Here is a 14,842-nt window from a genome sequence, read left to right on the forward strand (position 1 = left end):
AAGTATTCACTAGACCCGCATGCATAGTGCAACCCTTACAGTATGTGTCCCCATCTTGTCCGTTAACTCATCCATAAGAAGCATGGGAACTCAAAACCAAATTTCAGAATGAATCTTAATTTATTGAACGCACCCACACAACAGAATATAAACAATACAACATAGTTCTAAGAATTAAAAACAGGTTTATAATATGGTCCTTTTATTAAAGAGAAACTCCTGAGATGAATAATAACATGACATAATACTCATACACTGGAGGATTTAGAAGCATGATTTGGTCTGAACATTTAGAAGAAAAATACTATAATTAAGATGTACTTTTTTTTACTGAATGTTGGATTGTACATATGGTGGAATCTTTCCATCGAGAGGGAGTTGGAATGTTTTATAGACATGGTTGGTGGTTGTTTTTCTACAGCGTCAGTGGCAGCATTAGCCTCATGACCTCAGGGCCTTGATCTTCTCCTCCAGCGTGGCTTGGTTGGCCCCAGAAAAATCATCTACCTGGGAACGACACCAGGAGAACTTACAATCACTTTCAATGTACTGTAGCAACGGTTAAAAAAAAACATGGGCTAGTATAGTAGTATAAACACTATACTACTATGCCTGTACTAAATCTAACATTGTCTTAGTCATAAAAAAAAAGCATAAAGATTGATGAAAAGACCCACCTTTTCCCCATTCTTGTAGAAATGGAACGTTGGCATGCATTTGATTTCACAGTGTTGGGCCACATCCTACAGTAACAGAGAGTGAATGGTGATTTAAAACAGACCCTTGTGTTTTTAAACACCTTATCCATGGGGATAAGGCACTATGATAAGGTAGTAGTCCAAAAACAGTCAGTCTAAAAAAAAAACAATAATTAGCTGGTTGACGAGCTTCATTTTGTAAAATAATCTGGTTAGTTACAACTGCAGTTGAAGACCAAACAATTTAACTACAAGTAGGTAGCTCTCCAAGAACATGGTTGGAGAGCCCCGACCTAGGCCATCAACAGCCAGCCAGGGTTTCATTAAATAAGCTACATGCACAACTTAAGACTAATTAAACTGATGAATTTGCTGATGTTCAAATTGAATTCACTGGCACTATGAAGACTATCTTACGCCTCGATTACACAGACAGCGTCATTGCATTTTGGTACACTAGAAGTACATTAATTTCCAATGGAACACCGAGTTTGCCTTGCAGCATTGCGTGGCAGAGGAAGTTGCAGGGCGTTGTGTGGCGCATACGTTGGATTTAGCTAATGTATGCGTAGATGGCTTGACAGAAATAGTCAAGCCATACTCATTGATAGCCTAATACTACACTTTAATATACAAGGCATCGCTAGACAACACATTGTGAGATACAGATTACCAAAATATATCTCATCTATGCGATTAGCTGCCGTACTTCCGACAACACAAACACTCCCATTGTTCATAGCGAGCTAGCGAGGGATGGAGAGAGCGGGGAGGGCCACAGTATAGACATGTCCATCGCGGATGACAAGAGTTTGGGATTTCTTACAAATCGTTAAAAGGCTCCCAATTTCATTTAAGCGTCCACACCCCTAATCTGTATTCAGATGACACTGCTGTGTGACTCACCGCTGCATCATCAACGTCCACCTTGAGGAAAACCACGTTACTGTTCTCTGGTTTTTCCGACAGCCCCTGTACAGAGGTAAAGAGCAGAGGCGAAAGGTCATGGGTCAGCAAAACATCAATGGAAAAACAGGCCTAATACTGTACTGTATAGTCTCAACCAGTTGACTTGGGCATAACAGCTCGTGTTCATAGATAGACATAACATACAAAAAGGGGTATTGATAGAGGACGCACACCATTGTTTTTTGTGGCGGACTTGATTTACACTACCACTAGTGCCATGTAATAGTTTCAGAGGTGACAATGCATCCATTGGGTCAGTGTAACATGGGTTGCAGGCAGCAGTATCACATCTACAGCTGTGGTAGTGGTGAGAACATGCTTTACTTTGCCCCAAGCTATAATGCCCCAAGTCGTGTTCAAATGGACTGAAACTACTGGAGTTGTCCAATAGAAACCTCATTTTTATTTTGTTTCACTTCAAAATATTTTGCTACGCTATGCCTTACTGAACATCCTCAGTGGGCTTTTGATTCACCATCGCTCATTAGCATTCTGGTTAGAGACCATATTATGGGTCTTTCACATGATAAGTGCAAAGCGCTGAGTCCTGAGGAGGCTCTCCCGATGGTCACCAAGACAACACAGGGCTCAGTCAGAGACAGGGTCAGTGTTCCAAATGCCACCCCATTCCCTATATAGGGCACTACCTTGACCAGAGCCCACATGGACCATGGTCAAAAGTAGTGCACTATGTAGGGAATAGGGTGGCATTTGGGATGCAGCCAGGGTTTTCCCCATTATCTCTCTGGCTCAGTCCAACTGCTTCAGACAACTCCCACTTGGCATGAGGCCTCTCACTGGAGAACATCAGACAGCTACAACTAGCAGAGGCGGTTGTTCCATGTAATTTCTGCAAAGCCATGACAACCACCATCTCCGATTGTTCGGAAATCATTTCTGTAGTTAGAAACCGATAAGATTAGCATTCCTACAATATTTTATTGAGAGAAAAAAAAAGGCACCGGAGGACATGGCTGCTGTTTTACTGTCTCCTAACCAAATTGTGCTATTGTGTTATGTCGCGTTATTTGTTACTTATTTTGTACATAATGTTTCTGCCACCGTCTCCTATGATCGAAAAGAGGTTCTAGATATGACAGCACTTACTCACAAAATACAAATCACAAATATCCTACCAACAGGACATTAAAAACTGTAATATCTTATGTTTCATCGAGTCGTGGCTGAATGACGACATGAACAACATACAGCTGGTGGGTTATACACTGTATCGGTAACATAGAACAGCAGCCTCTAGTAAGACAAGAGGTGGCGGTCTATGTATATTTGCAAACAACAGCTGGTGCATGAGATCTAAGGAAGTCTCAAGGTTCTGCTTATCTGAGGTAGAGGATCTCATGATAAGCTGTAGACCACACCGTCTACCTAGAGAGTATCTATATTCTTCGTAGCTGTCTATTTACCACCACAAACCGATGCTGGCACTAAGACTGCACTCATGGAGCTGTATACAGCCATAAGCAAACAGGAAAACACTGATCCAGAGGTAGAACTCCTAGTGGCCGGGAACTTTAATGCAGGGAAACTTAAATCAGTTTTTTACAAATGTCTACCAAGATGTTAAATGTGCAACCAGAGAAACAAAATAACTCTAGACCACATTTACGCCACACAGACGCGTACGAAGCTCTCCCTCGCCCTTCATTTGGCAAATCTGACCATAATTCTATCCTCCTAATTCCTGCTTACAAGCAAAAACTAAAGCAGGAAGCACCAGTGACTCGGTCAATAAAGAAGTGGTCGGATGACGCAGATGCTAAGCTACAGGACTGTTTTGCTAGCACAGACTGGAATATGTTCCGGTATCCTTCCAATGGAATTGAGGAGTACACCACATCAGTCACTGGCTTCATCAATAAGTGCGTCGCTGACGTCGTCCCCACAGTGACCATGTGTACATACCCCAACCAGAAGCCATGGATTACAGGCAATATCCTCACTGAGCTGAAGTGTAGAGCTGCCGCTTTCAAGGAGCGGGACTCTGACCCGGAAGCTTATAAGAAATCCCGCTATGCCCTCCAACGAACCATCAAACAGGCAAAGCGTCAATACAGGAATAAGATTTAATTGTACTACACCATCTCCCCGATGCTCGGGGGATGTGGCAGGGCTTGCAAACTACAAAAAGGAAGCACAGCCGCAAGCTGTCCAATGACACGAGCGTACAAGACAAGCTAAATCACTTCTATACTCGCTTCGAAGCAAGCAACACTGAAGCATGCATGAGCGCATCAGCTGTTCCGGACGACTGTGATCACGCTCCCCCGCAGCCGACATGAGTCAGACCTTTAAAACTGGGTCAACATTCACAAGGCCACAGGGCCTGACGGATTACCAGGACGTGTACTCCGAGCATGCACTGACCAACTGGCAAGTGTCTTCACTGACATTTTTCAACCTGTCCCTGACAGAGTCTAATACCAACATGTTTCAAGCAGACCACCATAGTCCCTGTGCCCAAGAACACCTGCCTAAATGACTACCAACCAGTAGTACTCCCGTCTGTAGCCATGAAGTGCTTTGAAAGGCTGGTCAAGGCTCACAACACCATTATCCCAGAACTACTAGACCCACTCCAATTTGCATACTGCCCCAACAGATCCACAGATGATGCAATCTCAAATCGCACTCCACACCTGGACAAAAGGAACACCTATGTGAGAATTCTACTAATTGACTACAGCTCAGCATTCAACACCATAGTGCCAACAAAGCGCATCACTAAGCTAAGGACCCTGGGACTAAACATGTCCCTCTGCAACTGGCGGGCCACCCCCAGGTGGTATGGGTAGGTAACAACATCTGCCACGCTGATCCTCAACATGGAGGCCCCTTTAGGGGTGCGTGCTCAGTCCCCTCCTTAACTCCCTGTTCACTCACGACTGCACGGGCAGGCACGACTCCAACACCATCATTAAGTTTGCATATGACACAACAGCGGTAGGCCTGATCACCGACAACAACCTATAGGGAGGAGGTCAGAGACCTGGCCGTGTGGTGCCAGGATAACAACCTCTCCATCAACGTGATCAAGACAAAGGTGATGATTGTGGACTACAGGAAAATGAGTACCGAGCACACTCCCATTATCATCAACGGGGTTGTACTGGAGCAGGTTGAGCGCTTCATGTTCCTTGGTGTCCACGTCACCAACAAACTATCATGGTTCAAACACCTCAAGACAGTTGTGAAGAGGGTATGACAAAGCCTATTCCCCCTCAGGAGACTGAAAAGATTTGTCATGGGTCCTCAAAAATGTCTACAGCTGCACCATCGAGAGCATCCCGACTGGCTGCATCACTGCCTGGTATGGCAACTGCTCGGCCTCCGACCACAAGGCACTACACATAGGGTAGTGCATACGGCCCAGTACGTCACTAGGGCCAAGCTTCCTGCCATCCAGGACCTCTACACCAGGCGGTGTAAGAGAAGGCCCTAAAAATAGTCAAAGACTCCAGCCACCTTAGTCAGACTGTTCTCTCTGCTACCGCACAGCAAGCAGTACTGGAGCACCAAGTCCAGGTCCAAAAGGCTTCTCAACAGCTTCTACCTCCATGCCATAAGACTCCTGAACAACTAATCATATGGCTACCCAGACTATTTGCATTGTCCCACCTCTTTTACACTGCTGCTACCCTTTAATTTTCTACTCCCTTTTTCCTCCCCAATTTCGTGGCATCCAATTGGTCATTAGTCTTGTCCCGTCGCTGCAAATCCTGTTCGGACTCGGAAGTCCAAGGTCGAGAGCCATGCGTCCTCCGAAACACAACCCAATCAAGCCGCACTGCTTCTTGACACAACGCCCACTTAACCAGGGAAGCCAGCCGCACCAATGTGTTGGAAGAAACACCGTACACCTGGCGACCATATCAGTGTGCACTGCACCGGGCCCACCACAGGAGTCATTAGTGCACGATGGGACATTGACATCCCTCCTGGCCAAAACCCTCCCCTAACACGGACAACGCTGGGCCAATTTTGCGGCGCCCCATGGGTCTCCCGGTCGTGGCCGGCTGCGACAGAGCCTGGACTCGAGCCCAGAATCTCTAGTGGCCTTAGACCACTGCGCCACTCGGGAGGCCCATACTATTTATTATCTATGCGTAGTCACTTTAATAACTACCTACATATTACCTCGACTAACCTGTACTCCCACACATTGACTCTGTACTGGTACCCCCTGTATATAGCCTGGCTAATGTTATTTTACTGCTGCTCTTTAACCTGTTGGGGATAGGGGGCAGTATTTGCACGGCCGGATAAAAACGTACCCGATTTAATCTGGTTACTACTCCTGCCCAGTAACTAGAATATGCATATAATTGTTTGATTTGGACAGAAAACACCCTAAAGTTTCTAAAACTGTTTGAATGGTGTCTGAGTATAACAGAACTCATATGGCAGGCCAAAACCTGAGAAAATTCCAAACAGGAAGCGCCCTCTCTGACCATTTCTTGGCCTTCTTTGTCATCTCTATCCAAAACAAAGGATCTCTGCTGTAACGTGACACTTTCTAAGGCTCCCATAGGTTCTCAGAAGGCGCCAGAACGTTGAATGATGACTCTGCAGTTACTGGCTGAAAAACAGTAGCGCATTTGGTAAGTGGTCGATCTGAGAACAATGAGACGGGCGCGCACATGCACGTGAAGAGTCCATTTTACTTTCTCAGTCTTTGAACGAAAACAACGACTCCTGGTCGGAATATTATCGCTATTTTACGAGAAAAAACGCATAAAAATAGATTTTAAACAGCGTTTGACATGCTTCGAAGTACAGTAATGGAATATTTTGAAATTTTTTGTCACGATACGCACCGGGCGCGTCACCCTTCGGATAGTGTCTTGAACGCACGAACAAAACGCCGCTATTTTGATATAACTATGGATTATTTGTAACCAAACCAACATTTGTTGTTTAAGTAGAAGTCCTGGGAGTGCATTCTGACGAATAACAGCAAAGGTAATCCAATTTTTCTTATAGTAAATCTGAGTTTGGTGAGTACCAAACTTGGTGGGCATCAAAATAGCTAGCCTGTGATGGCCGGGCTATCTACTCAGAATATTGTAAAATGTGCTTTCACCGAAAAGCTATTTTAAAATCGGACACCGCGATTGCATAAAGGAGTTCTGTATCTATAATTCTTAAAATAATTATGTTTTTTGTGAACGTTTATCGTGAGTAATTTAGTAAAATCACCGGAAGTGTTCGGGGGGGAATGCTAGTCACATGCTAATGTAAAAAGCCGTTTTTTTATATAAATATGAACTTGATTGAACAAAACATGCATGTATTGTATAACATAATGTCCTAGGAGTGTCATCTGATGAAGATCAAAGGTTAGTGCTGCATTTAGCTGTGGTTTTGGTGACATTATATGCTAGCTTGAAAAATTGGTGTCTGATTATTTCTGGCTGGGTAACCTAATGTTTTGCTTTCGTTGTAAAGCCTTTTTGAAATCGGACAGTGTGGTTAGATAAAGGAGAGTCTTGTCTTTAAAATAGTCATATGTTTGAGAAATTGAAGTAATAGCATTTCTAAGGTATTTGAATATTGCGCCACAGGATTCTACTGGCTGTTGACTAGGGTGGGACGTTTGCCCAGAGAGGTTAATTAACCTACAATGCAGTTAAGAAAAATAAGTGTTAAGGGCCTATAAGTAAGCATTTCACTGTAAGGTCTACACCTGTTATATTCAGAACGTGACAAATAAAATGTGAAATATAATTTCATCTGAGAAGTTCAGTTAATTGATTACACCCAAATTGGCCATTTTAATGTTTAAGATTCAAATAATGGCGTGGGGGGGGGGGGGGTCCTTGGGTGGCTTTCTACCATTTATTTGGATTCATCATGTCAAACTCATTAATAGAAAAAAGTTTGGGCCAAATCAGATCTTAGGTACTACATTTATTGAATATTATATGCCAATCCTAGCAACAAAAAAAAAAAAAAAGCCAATTTGGGTGCAAGAAATTAGATTAATTTCTGATGAAATGATATTTCAACAAAATAGTGTTGCAGGAATGCTAATCTTATCTGAGATGGGTATCAAAATACTCTTTCTTGAGCTTTTTGAAGTGGACTGATCCTAGGGACACATCATCATCATGGACCCATAGACATACACTACATGACCAAAAATATGTGGACACCGGCTCGTCAAACACCTCATTCCAAAATCATGAACATTCATATGGAGTTGGTCCCTCCTTTGCTGCTATAACAGCCTACACTCCTCTGGGAAGGTTTTCCACTAGATGTTAGAACATTGCTGTGGGGAATTGCTGCCATTCAGCCACAAGAGCATTAGTGAGGTTGGGCGATTAAGCCTGGCTCGCAGTTGGCGTTACAATTCATCCCAAACGTGTTCAATGGGGTTGAGGTCAGAGCTCTGTGCAGGCCAGTCAAGTTCTTCCACACCGATCGACAAACCATTTCTATATGGAGCTCACTTTGTGTATGGGTGCATTGTCATGCTGAAACAAAAAATGGCCTTCCCAAACTGCTGCCACAAGGTTGGAAGCACAGACATCCGAGCGTTGACTAGCGGCCCCCGGACTGGGGCCAGCCCGGGGGCCCCCCATCACTCCTGGCGCGAGCTTCGCCCCCAGCCGATCTGGTGCGCATGGTGATCTTAGGCTTGTGTACAGCTGCTCGGCCATGGAAACCCATTTCACGAAGCTCCCAAAAAGTTATGGTGCTGACGTTGCTTGCTTCCAGAGGAAGTTTGGAACTCGGTAGTGAGTGTTGCAACCAAGGACAAACTACTGGTACGCGCAGCAACACTCAGGGGTCCCTTTCTGTGAGCCCTACCATTGTTGCTCCTAGAATTTTCCACTTCACAATAACCACACAGTTGACCGGGGCAGCTCGAGCAGGGCAGAAATTTGACTGACTTGTTGGAAAGGTGGCATCCTATGACGGTGCCACATTGAAAGTCACTGAGCTATTCAGTACGGCCATTCTACTGCCAATGTTTGTCTATGGAGATTGCATGGCTATGTGCTTGATTTTAAACACCTGTCAGCAACAGGTGTGGCTGAAATGGCCAAATCCACTCATTTGAAGGGGTGTCCACATACTTTTGTATATCTAGTGTATATTCTGCATCTGAAATGGTACCCTACTCCCTATGGTCCCGTGTGGCTCAGTTGGTAGAGCATGGTGTTTGCAATGCCAGGGTTGTGGGTTCGATTCCCATGGGGGACCAGTACGGAGAAGAAAAAATGTATGCATTCACTACTGTAAGTCGCTCTGGATAAGAGCGTCTGCTAAATGACTAAAATGTAAATATAGTGGACCTATGGACGCTTTTCAAAAGTAGTGTACAAGGGAGTAGGTCGCCATTTCAGGCGCAGACATCTCTAGGCTGGTAGACCACTCACTTTGAAGAAGGGAGCAATGTTCTTGCAAGGGCCACACCAGGTGGCTGTGAAGTCCACTACCACCAGCTTGTCTCCTGCTTCCTTCAGGGCATTGAGAAAGTCATCCTACAGAACAATAGAGTATATAAATAGGTTATTGGCAAACAATGGAGAATATAGAATACTTTATTGGTTGACAGGAACATGATAGTAGGACCTTGCTTAGTGCCAGGACAATAAGAAACATCTTAATCCAACGACAGTCAAAAATAAAGTTAAAATGTACACACATCTCTGTAGACTAAGCAAATGTCTGTGCATCTTATAAGACCACACAAGATTGTGATTTAGTCAATGACTTCAGAGGATTCATTCATCCCATGTCAAGATCACCACCACAGACGTCAGTAATCGACTGACTATGCTCTCAATTATCCTACACACTTGTAATTGACCATCGATGCTCCTCAGGCTCGATTGAGCAGATCAAGTCCTCTCCAAAGGGAGTCTTAATCTACTAAAAGCCCACACTAATTCATATGCCAACTCGTTTGAGGCTGGACCAGGAGCCTTGATTGGTAGCTTATTTTAACACCACCATACATACTGCCTTGGTCAGATGCCATCTGCTCAACACTGAAATCAAAGACTAGCCTCTGCCTAGACAAAGAAGTACGCAAGGACCCTACCGTTACTCCTTTAGGTCCAAGGACCTAATAGGATATATTGAGAGGTAGACTGGCACTGGCAGCCAAAAACTCCATCTAAGTGTGATTAGATTCTAAATTGCAATACGGTTCTAGAAACGTAAAAGGGATTTAATTTCCCATCAAAATTATGTCATTAATGCAACAAACATGGTTTTTAGCGTCTTCATCACATTTGCAGCCGAGAGTATTTCAGTGACAACACATTTCTGTCAGCCTTCTTCATTACACACAGGTGTTCAGAGCATGCTAGATACCTAATTAACACGATGGTCCCTCGGTCTTCCAGAAACACGTGCTGTAACATGGAGATATGGCCATGTGGGAACACTAACCCTATAAAAAAAAAGGTGTGCAGCAATGTAATGTTTTTTGAAAAGTATTGCTCGCCGATATGAAAGGTCCTTATGCTTCCAACATTGTGCCGCAAGCAATGCGTGTTGATGTTCAGACTTATCAAAACTCAGCCATACAGAAGACATCTTAGTCCAATGACTTGTGTAATGGAACTGAGTCATGATCAAGGGCTAGCTTCTGCCCAGCCCCAACAACCAGATGTTCCGGTTATCAGGGAAAATTTAGAGCTTGTGACGTCGCCACTTTTGGCGTTAACAAAGCGACATGTGATCAACTACTCCCCCCCCGCCACCCCATCTCATTAAGACCAGTATGTAGAGTAGGCAAAATGTTGTGGTTATTGTTGTCCATGGTGTAATCATGTCTAACATAGCATGTGTGCCCATGAGCTGCCATGTGTAGATATCGTGGATGCCAAGAGACCCAGCTTAGCTAGCTAGTTGGCTACTGCATGGTCCCTTCTACTATAGCCATGATCGTACTTGCATGGCCAGTGAGAGACAGAATGCTAGCTAGCCAACTAGCTATCCTAAATGTGAAGGTCACTGGATAAACTAGGAGTTGAATAGTAGCCAGTTGTTGCCACCCATGGTGGAATCATATCTAACCCGCAGGCTCCTGAAGCCTAGCATGTCCCCATGAGCGTCCGAGTCTAGCTAACGTTAGCTAGCGTTGAGAATTAGCTGAGCGGTTATAAGAAAATGGCAGATTTGAATCAAACAATGTAACTAGCTAGCAAGCGCTCCTCTGTGACAATGTTATTGGGGCACAGGAATGTCAGACTCGTATTTTCATTTTAGATTAACTGTCATTTAAATTGGTAGTTACTACTGGTTTCAGATCCGACGCGAGAGAAATTAGCCACCTTATTTTGTGTTACGGTAAGGGCTCAGAGTGACATCATTCACTCAAGGCTCAACCAATCACCCGACAGGTTCTATATTGAGAGTAATGAATATTCATGTAATTTCTCCCTGCAATCCTACAGAAGGGAATTTTGCATAATGGTATCTAGTTTCAGGCCTTTATTTTACACCTTCTACATTACACAAGAGATCCACATAGCACATTGGGGGTTATGAAACAACGGAAGCCCATTCATTTTCATTGAAGAAAGCAAAGTGGGCAGGGACCGTTGGCCAATGCCGGCATTGGCGAGGGACATGAATAGGGCATGACCAAAGTTGGAGGAAAGCTGAACTTCATCCAAATACTCTGTGACAGAGTTACTATTGACCAATCAAAGCTCACTATAGTTCCCAGACCCTACTGGATTGGCTGTTGATACCTAGCTCTACTTAGCCTGCTTGCTAGCACCAACATGAGGGTGAAGCAAGCGTGGCTATCCGAATTTCACACATTTAAACTGGTTAATCTACATAATCCCCAAAAGTAATGATTTATCATGAGGACCATAATAAAAACTAGTAAGGCTGCATACTCAAAAGGTTAAAAATCTCCCTTTTCTGGTAAAACATTTTATAAATTCCTGAGGTGTAGTCAATTGAGGACACAAGCTCAAGTACACAGTACAAATATGATCAAACAATGAAATATTTGATAGCCTTGCCCATCAAACAAAATTGTATAAATAACATGCTTTCTAAATATAAAAACTCAGCAAAAAGAAACATCCCTTTTTCAGGACCCTGTCTTTGAAAGATAATTCGTAAAAATACAAATAACTTCAGATCTTCATTGTAAAGGGTTTAAACGGTTTCCCATGCTTGCTCAAAGAACCACAAACAATTAATGAACATGCACCTGTGGAACGGTCGTTAAGACACTAACAGCTTACAGACGTAGGCAATTAAGGTCACAGTTCTGAAAACTTAGGACACTAAAGAGGCCTTTCTACCGACTCTGAAAAACACCAAAGATCCACAGGCTCCCTACTCATCTGCGTGAACATGCCTTAGGCATGCTGCAAGGAGGCATGAGGACTGCAGACAGTGCTAGAGGGAGACAGGACGGACAGCTGATCCTCCTCGCAGTGGCAGACCACATGTAACACCTGTACAGGATCGCTACATCTGAACATCACACTACGGGACAGGTAGGCAACAACTGCCCGAGTTACACCAGGAACGCACAATCCCTCCAGTGCTCAGACTGTCCGCAATAGGCTGAGAGAAGCTGGACTGAGCGCTTGTAGGGCTGTTGTCTGGTGAGGACCTGCCTTACATCACCGGCAACAACGTCACATATGGGCACAAACCCACTGTCACTGGACCAGACAGGACTGGCAAAAAGTGGAATTCACGGTTTTGTCTCACCAGGGGTGATGGTCAGATTTGTGTTTATTGTCGAAGGAATGAGCATTACACTGAGGCCTGTACTTCAGAGCGGGATCGATTTGGAGGTGGAGGGTACGTCATGGTTTGGGGTGGTGTGTCACAGCATCATCGGACTGAGCTTGTTGTCATTGCAGGTTATCGCCACGCTGTGCGTTACAGGGAAGACATCCTCCTCCCTCATGTGGTACTCTTCCTGCAGGCTCATCCTGACATGACCCTCCAGCATGACAATGCCACCTGCCATACTGCTCATTCTGTGCGTGATTTCCTGCAAGACAGGAATGTCAGGGTTCTGCCAGGGCCAGAGAAGAGCCCGGATATCAATCCCATTGATCACGTCTGGGACCTGTTGGATCAGAGGGGCCATTCCCCCCAGAAATGTCAGAGAACTTGCAGGTGCCTTGCTAGAAGAATGGGGTAACATGTCACAGCAAGAACTGTCAAATCTGGTGCAGTCCATGAGGAGGAGATGCACTGCAGTACTTATCGCAGCTGGTGGCCACACCAGATACTGACTTTTGATTTTGACTCCCACTTTGTTCAGGGACACATTATTCAATTTCTGTGGAACTTGTTCAGTTTGTGTCTCAGTTGTTGAATTTTGTTATGTTTATACATGTTAAGTTTGCTGAAAATAAACAGTTGACAGTGAGAGGACTTTTTTTTGCTGAGTTTAGTATAATCAAATTATAAAAATGATTAACTAAGATTTCACCTTAACTGTAAAATGCATATTTGTATGTATCATGTTAAAGAAGACATGCATATTTTCTACAGGTCTCTTGATCAAAAGGTCTGCCCCAATCGCTGTGAACATATCCCAGATCTTGGCTTCCTGAACTCATTAGAAACTCACCTTTCATCTCATTTATCTTGTCAGTCTATGACAAACAGAAAGTGTTGTTTTAAAAATCTCTGAATTATTTTAGATGAATGGCTATAAAAATCAATCACTAAATGTGCTGCCGCTATGAAACCACTCTGCCCTGCGATGTGGGGTTCAGCCAGGAGTTGATTTGGGAGTCAGAGGGAATGAAATGGTATGAGAGACATCCCAGCTTCAAGTGGTTTCAGATTTCACATCTACATCACACAGGCTCAGAAAATAAAAGCCCTGGTTCCCACAAACTGAGTTATCACTCAATACAAGCCATTTCGATCTATGGTGCCCACAAATCAATTCATAAGCAAAAACGTCAGTCGGAACCGGTACCAGAACTCTTAGATGTAAGGTTCCTTGTTTTGGGGATCTTACATCTAAAAGGGTAAAATGCACTATGCAGAAATCTAACAGTTTGCCTAATTGAGTGGAGCTTGAAGGGTGGGACTAAAAACAACAAGATAACTAATGTAAAATATACTGTGTCCATAAAATGCATGCATGTTCACAACTCCTGTGAAACAGCACAGTTAAAAATATTTGGCAAATATAAATCAAAACTGGATGGTTTTCAGAGAGATGGCAGAGTTGCTGAAGAATGAGATTAAAAAACAAACAAAAGTTAACTATTGTAAAATACACTGAGTCTAAAATGTGTATAAACTTAAGTAGAAGCCCACATGTTGTTGTCCATTAGTTTACTCCAATTAGGGAAAAGCTGGTAGGGTTAGGTGAAAATAGATTTTTTTTTTAAATATATGGGTGATTGGAAATGCAGACAATTGATGGAAACGACAATTTGCAATATTAAAGCTGATCCACCCCCTATTTTTTTTATTAGTTTGCCTAATTTCAGTTTGTGACAAAACAAGCTAGCGTAGAGAATCATTGTACCATCTGCTGTGAAATATATTTTCTATAACCAAAAATATTGTATTTTTCACCTGTTTGAAGCTGGTGTAGGCTACAAAACTGAAAGTGAAGGATGCGAAAACTTAACGGGAAGCATAGACCACATACAAGGGATCTAAAGCTTTTTAGACTTGCTCTCAATGAGTGACAGATTTATAACTCCCATTTCTATGTGAATTTGGTCTTTTCGCCCAAACAAAAACATTTGATCTAGCCATGTAGAGATTTGGCCCGCAAACTATCGAGATTAACACTTTTCATTGGTCCTTAGGTAGCTAGCTAGTGTTATGGGTGTAAAATGGCATCAACGTGCCATTTTACACCCATAACGAATGACATTCAAACAGCTAGTTAGCGGTAAACTAGGAATTAACATTTGATGACAGGCGCGGCGACGACAACACTCTAATCTAAATGCTCTAAACACTTCAAAACGACCAAACTGAATATGTCTTACCTTATCGTCAATGACAAGAATCATGTTGACAGTACACTAAGTAACAGCACACGACTATAGAAGCTAGCAGTTTCCTGGGTGAAGTGTGACAAAAAACTGACGGGCTGGGCTTATAAACGCCGCTCATAAGCCCTGCCCTTCGAGGTCAAACATTAACAAACTTTTTGATCGGGATGATAC

The 14,842-nt window shown here is 43.5% G+C and overlaps 1 protein-coding gene across 1 annotated transcript; it reads right to left on the reverse strand.

Moving 5' to 3' along the window:
* Window positions 1–101: 101 nt before the first annotated feature.
* On the reverse strand, window positions 102–14,789 carry txnb (thioredoxin b). The gene is made up of 5 exons (XM_014207041.3): window positions 14,663–14,789; window positions 9,074–9,178; window positions 1,605–1,670; window positions 678–743; window positions 102–507 (listed from the first exon to the last, which is right to left on the reverse strand). The coding sequence occupies exons 1-5, from the start codon at window positions 14,684–14,686 to the stop codon at window positions 442–444; spliced, it is 327 nt and encodes a 108-aa protein (XP_014062516.1). The 5' UTR covers window positions 14,687–14,789; the 3' UTR covers window positions 102–441.
* Between the last annotated feature and the right edge of the window lie 53 nt (window positions 14,790–14,842).

This window comes from Salmo salar, chromosome 07 (assembly GCF_965601325.2).
Source record: "Salmo salar chromosome 07, fSalSal1, whole genome shotgun sequence".
NCBI lineage: Eukaryota > Metazoa > Chordata > Actinopteri > Salmoniformes > Salmonidae > Salmo > Salmo salar.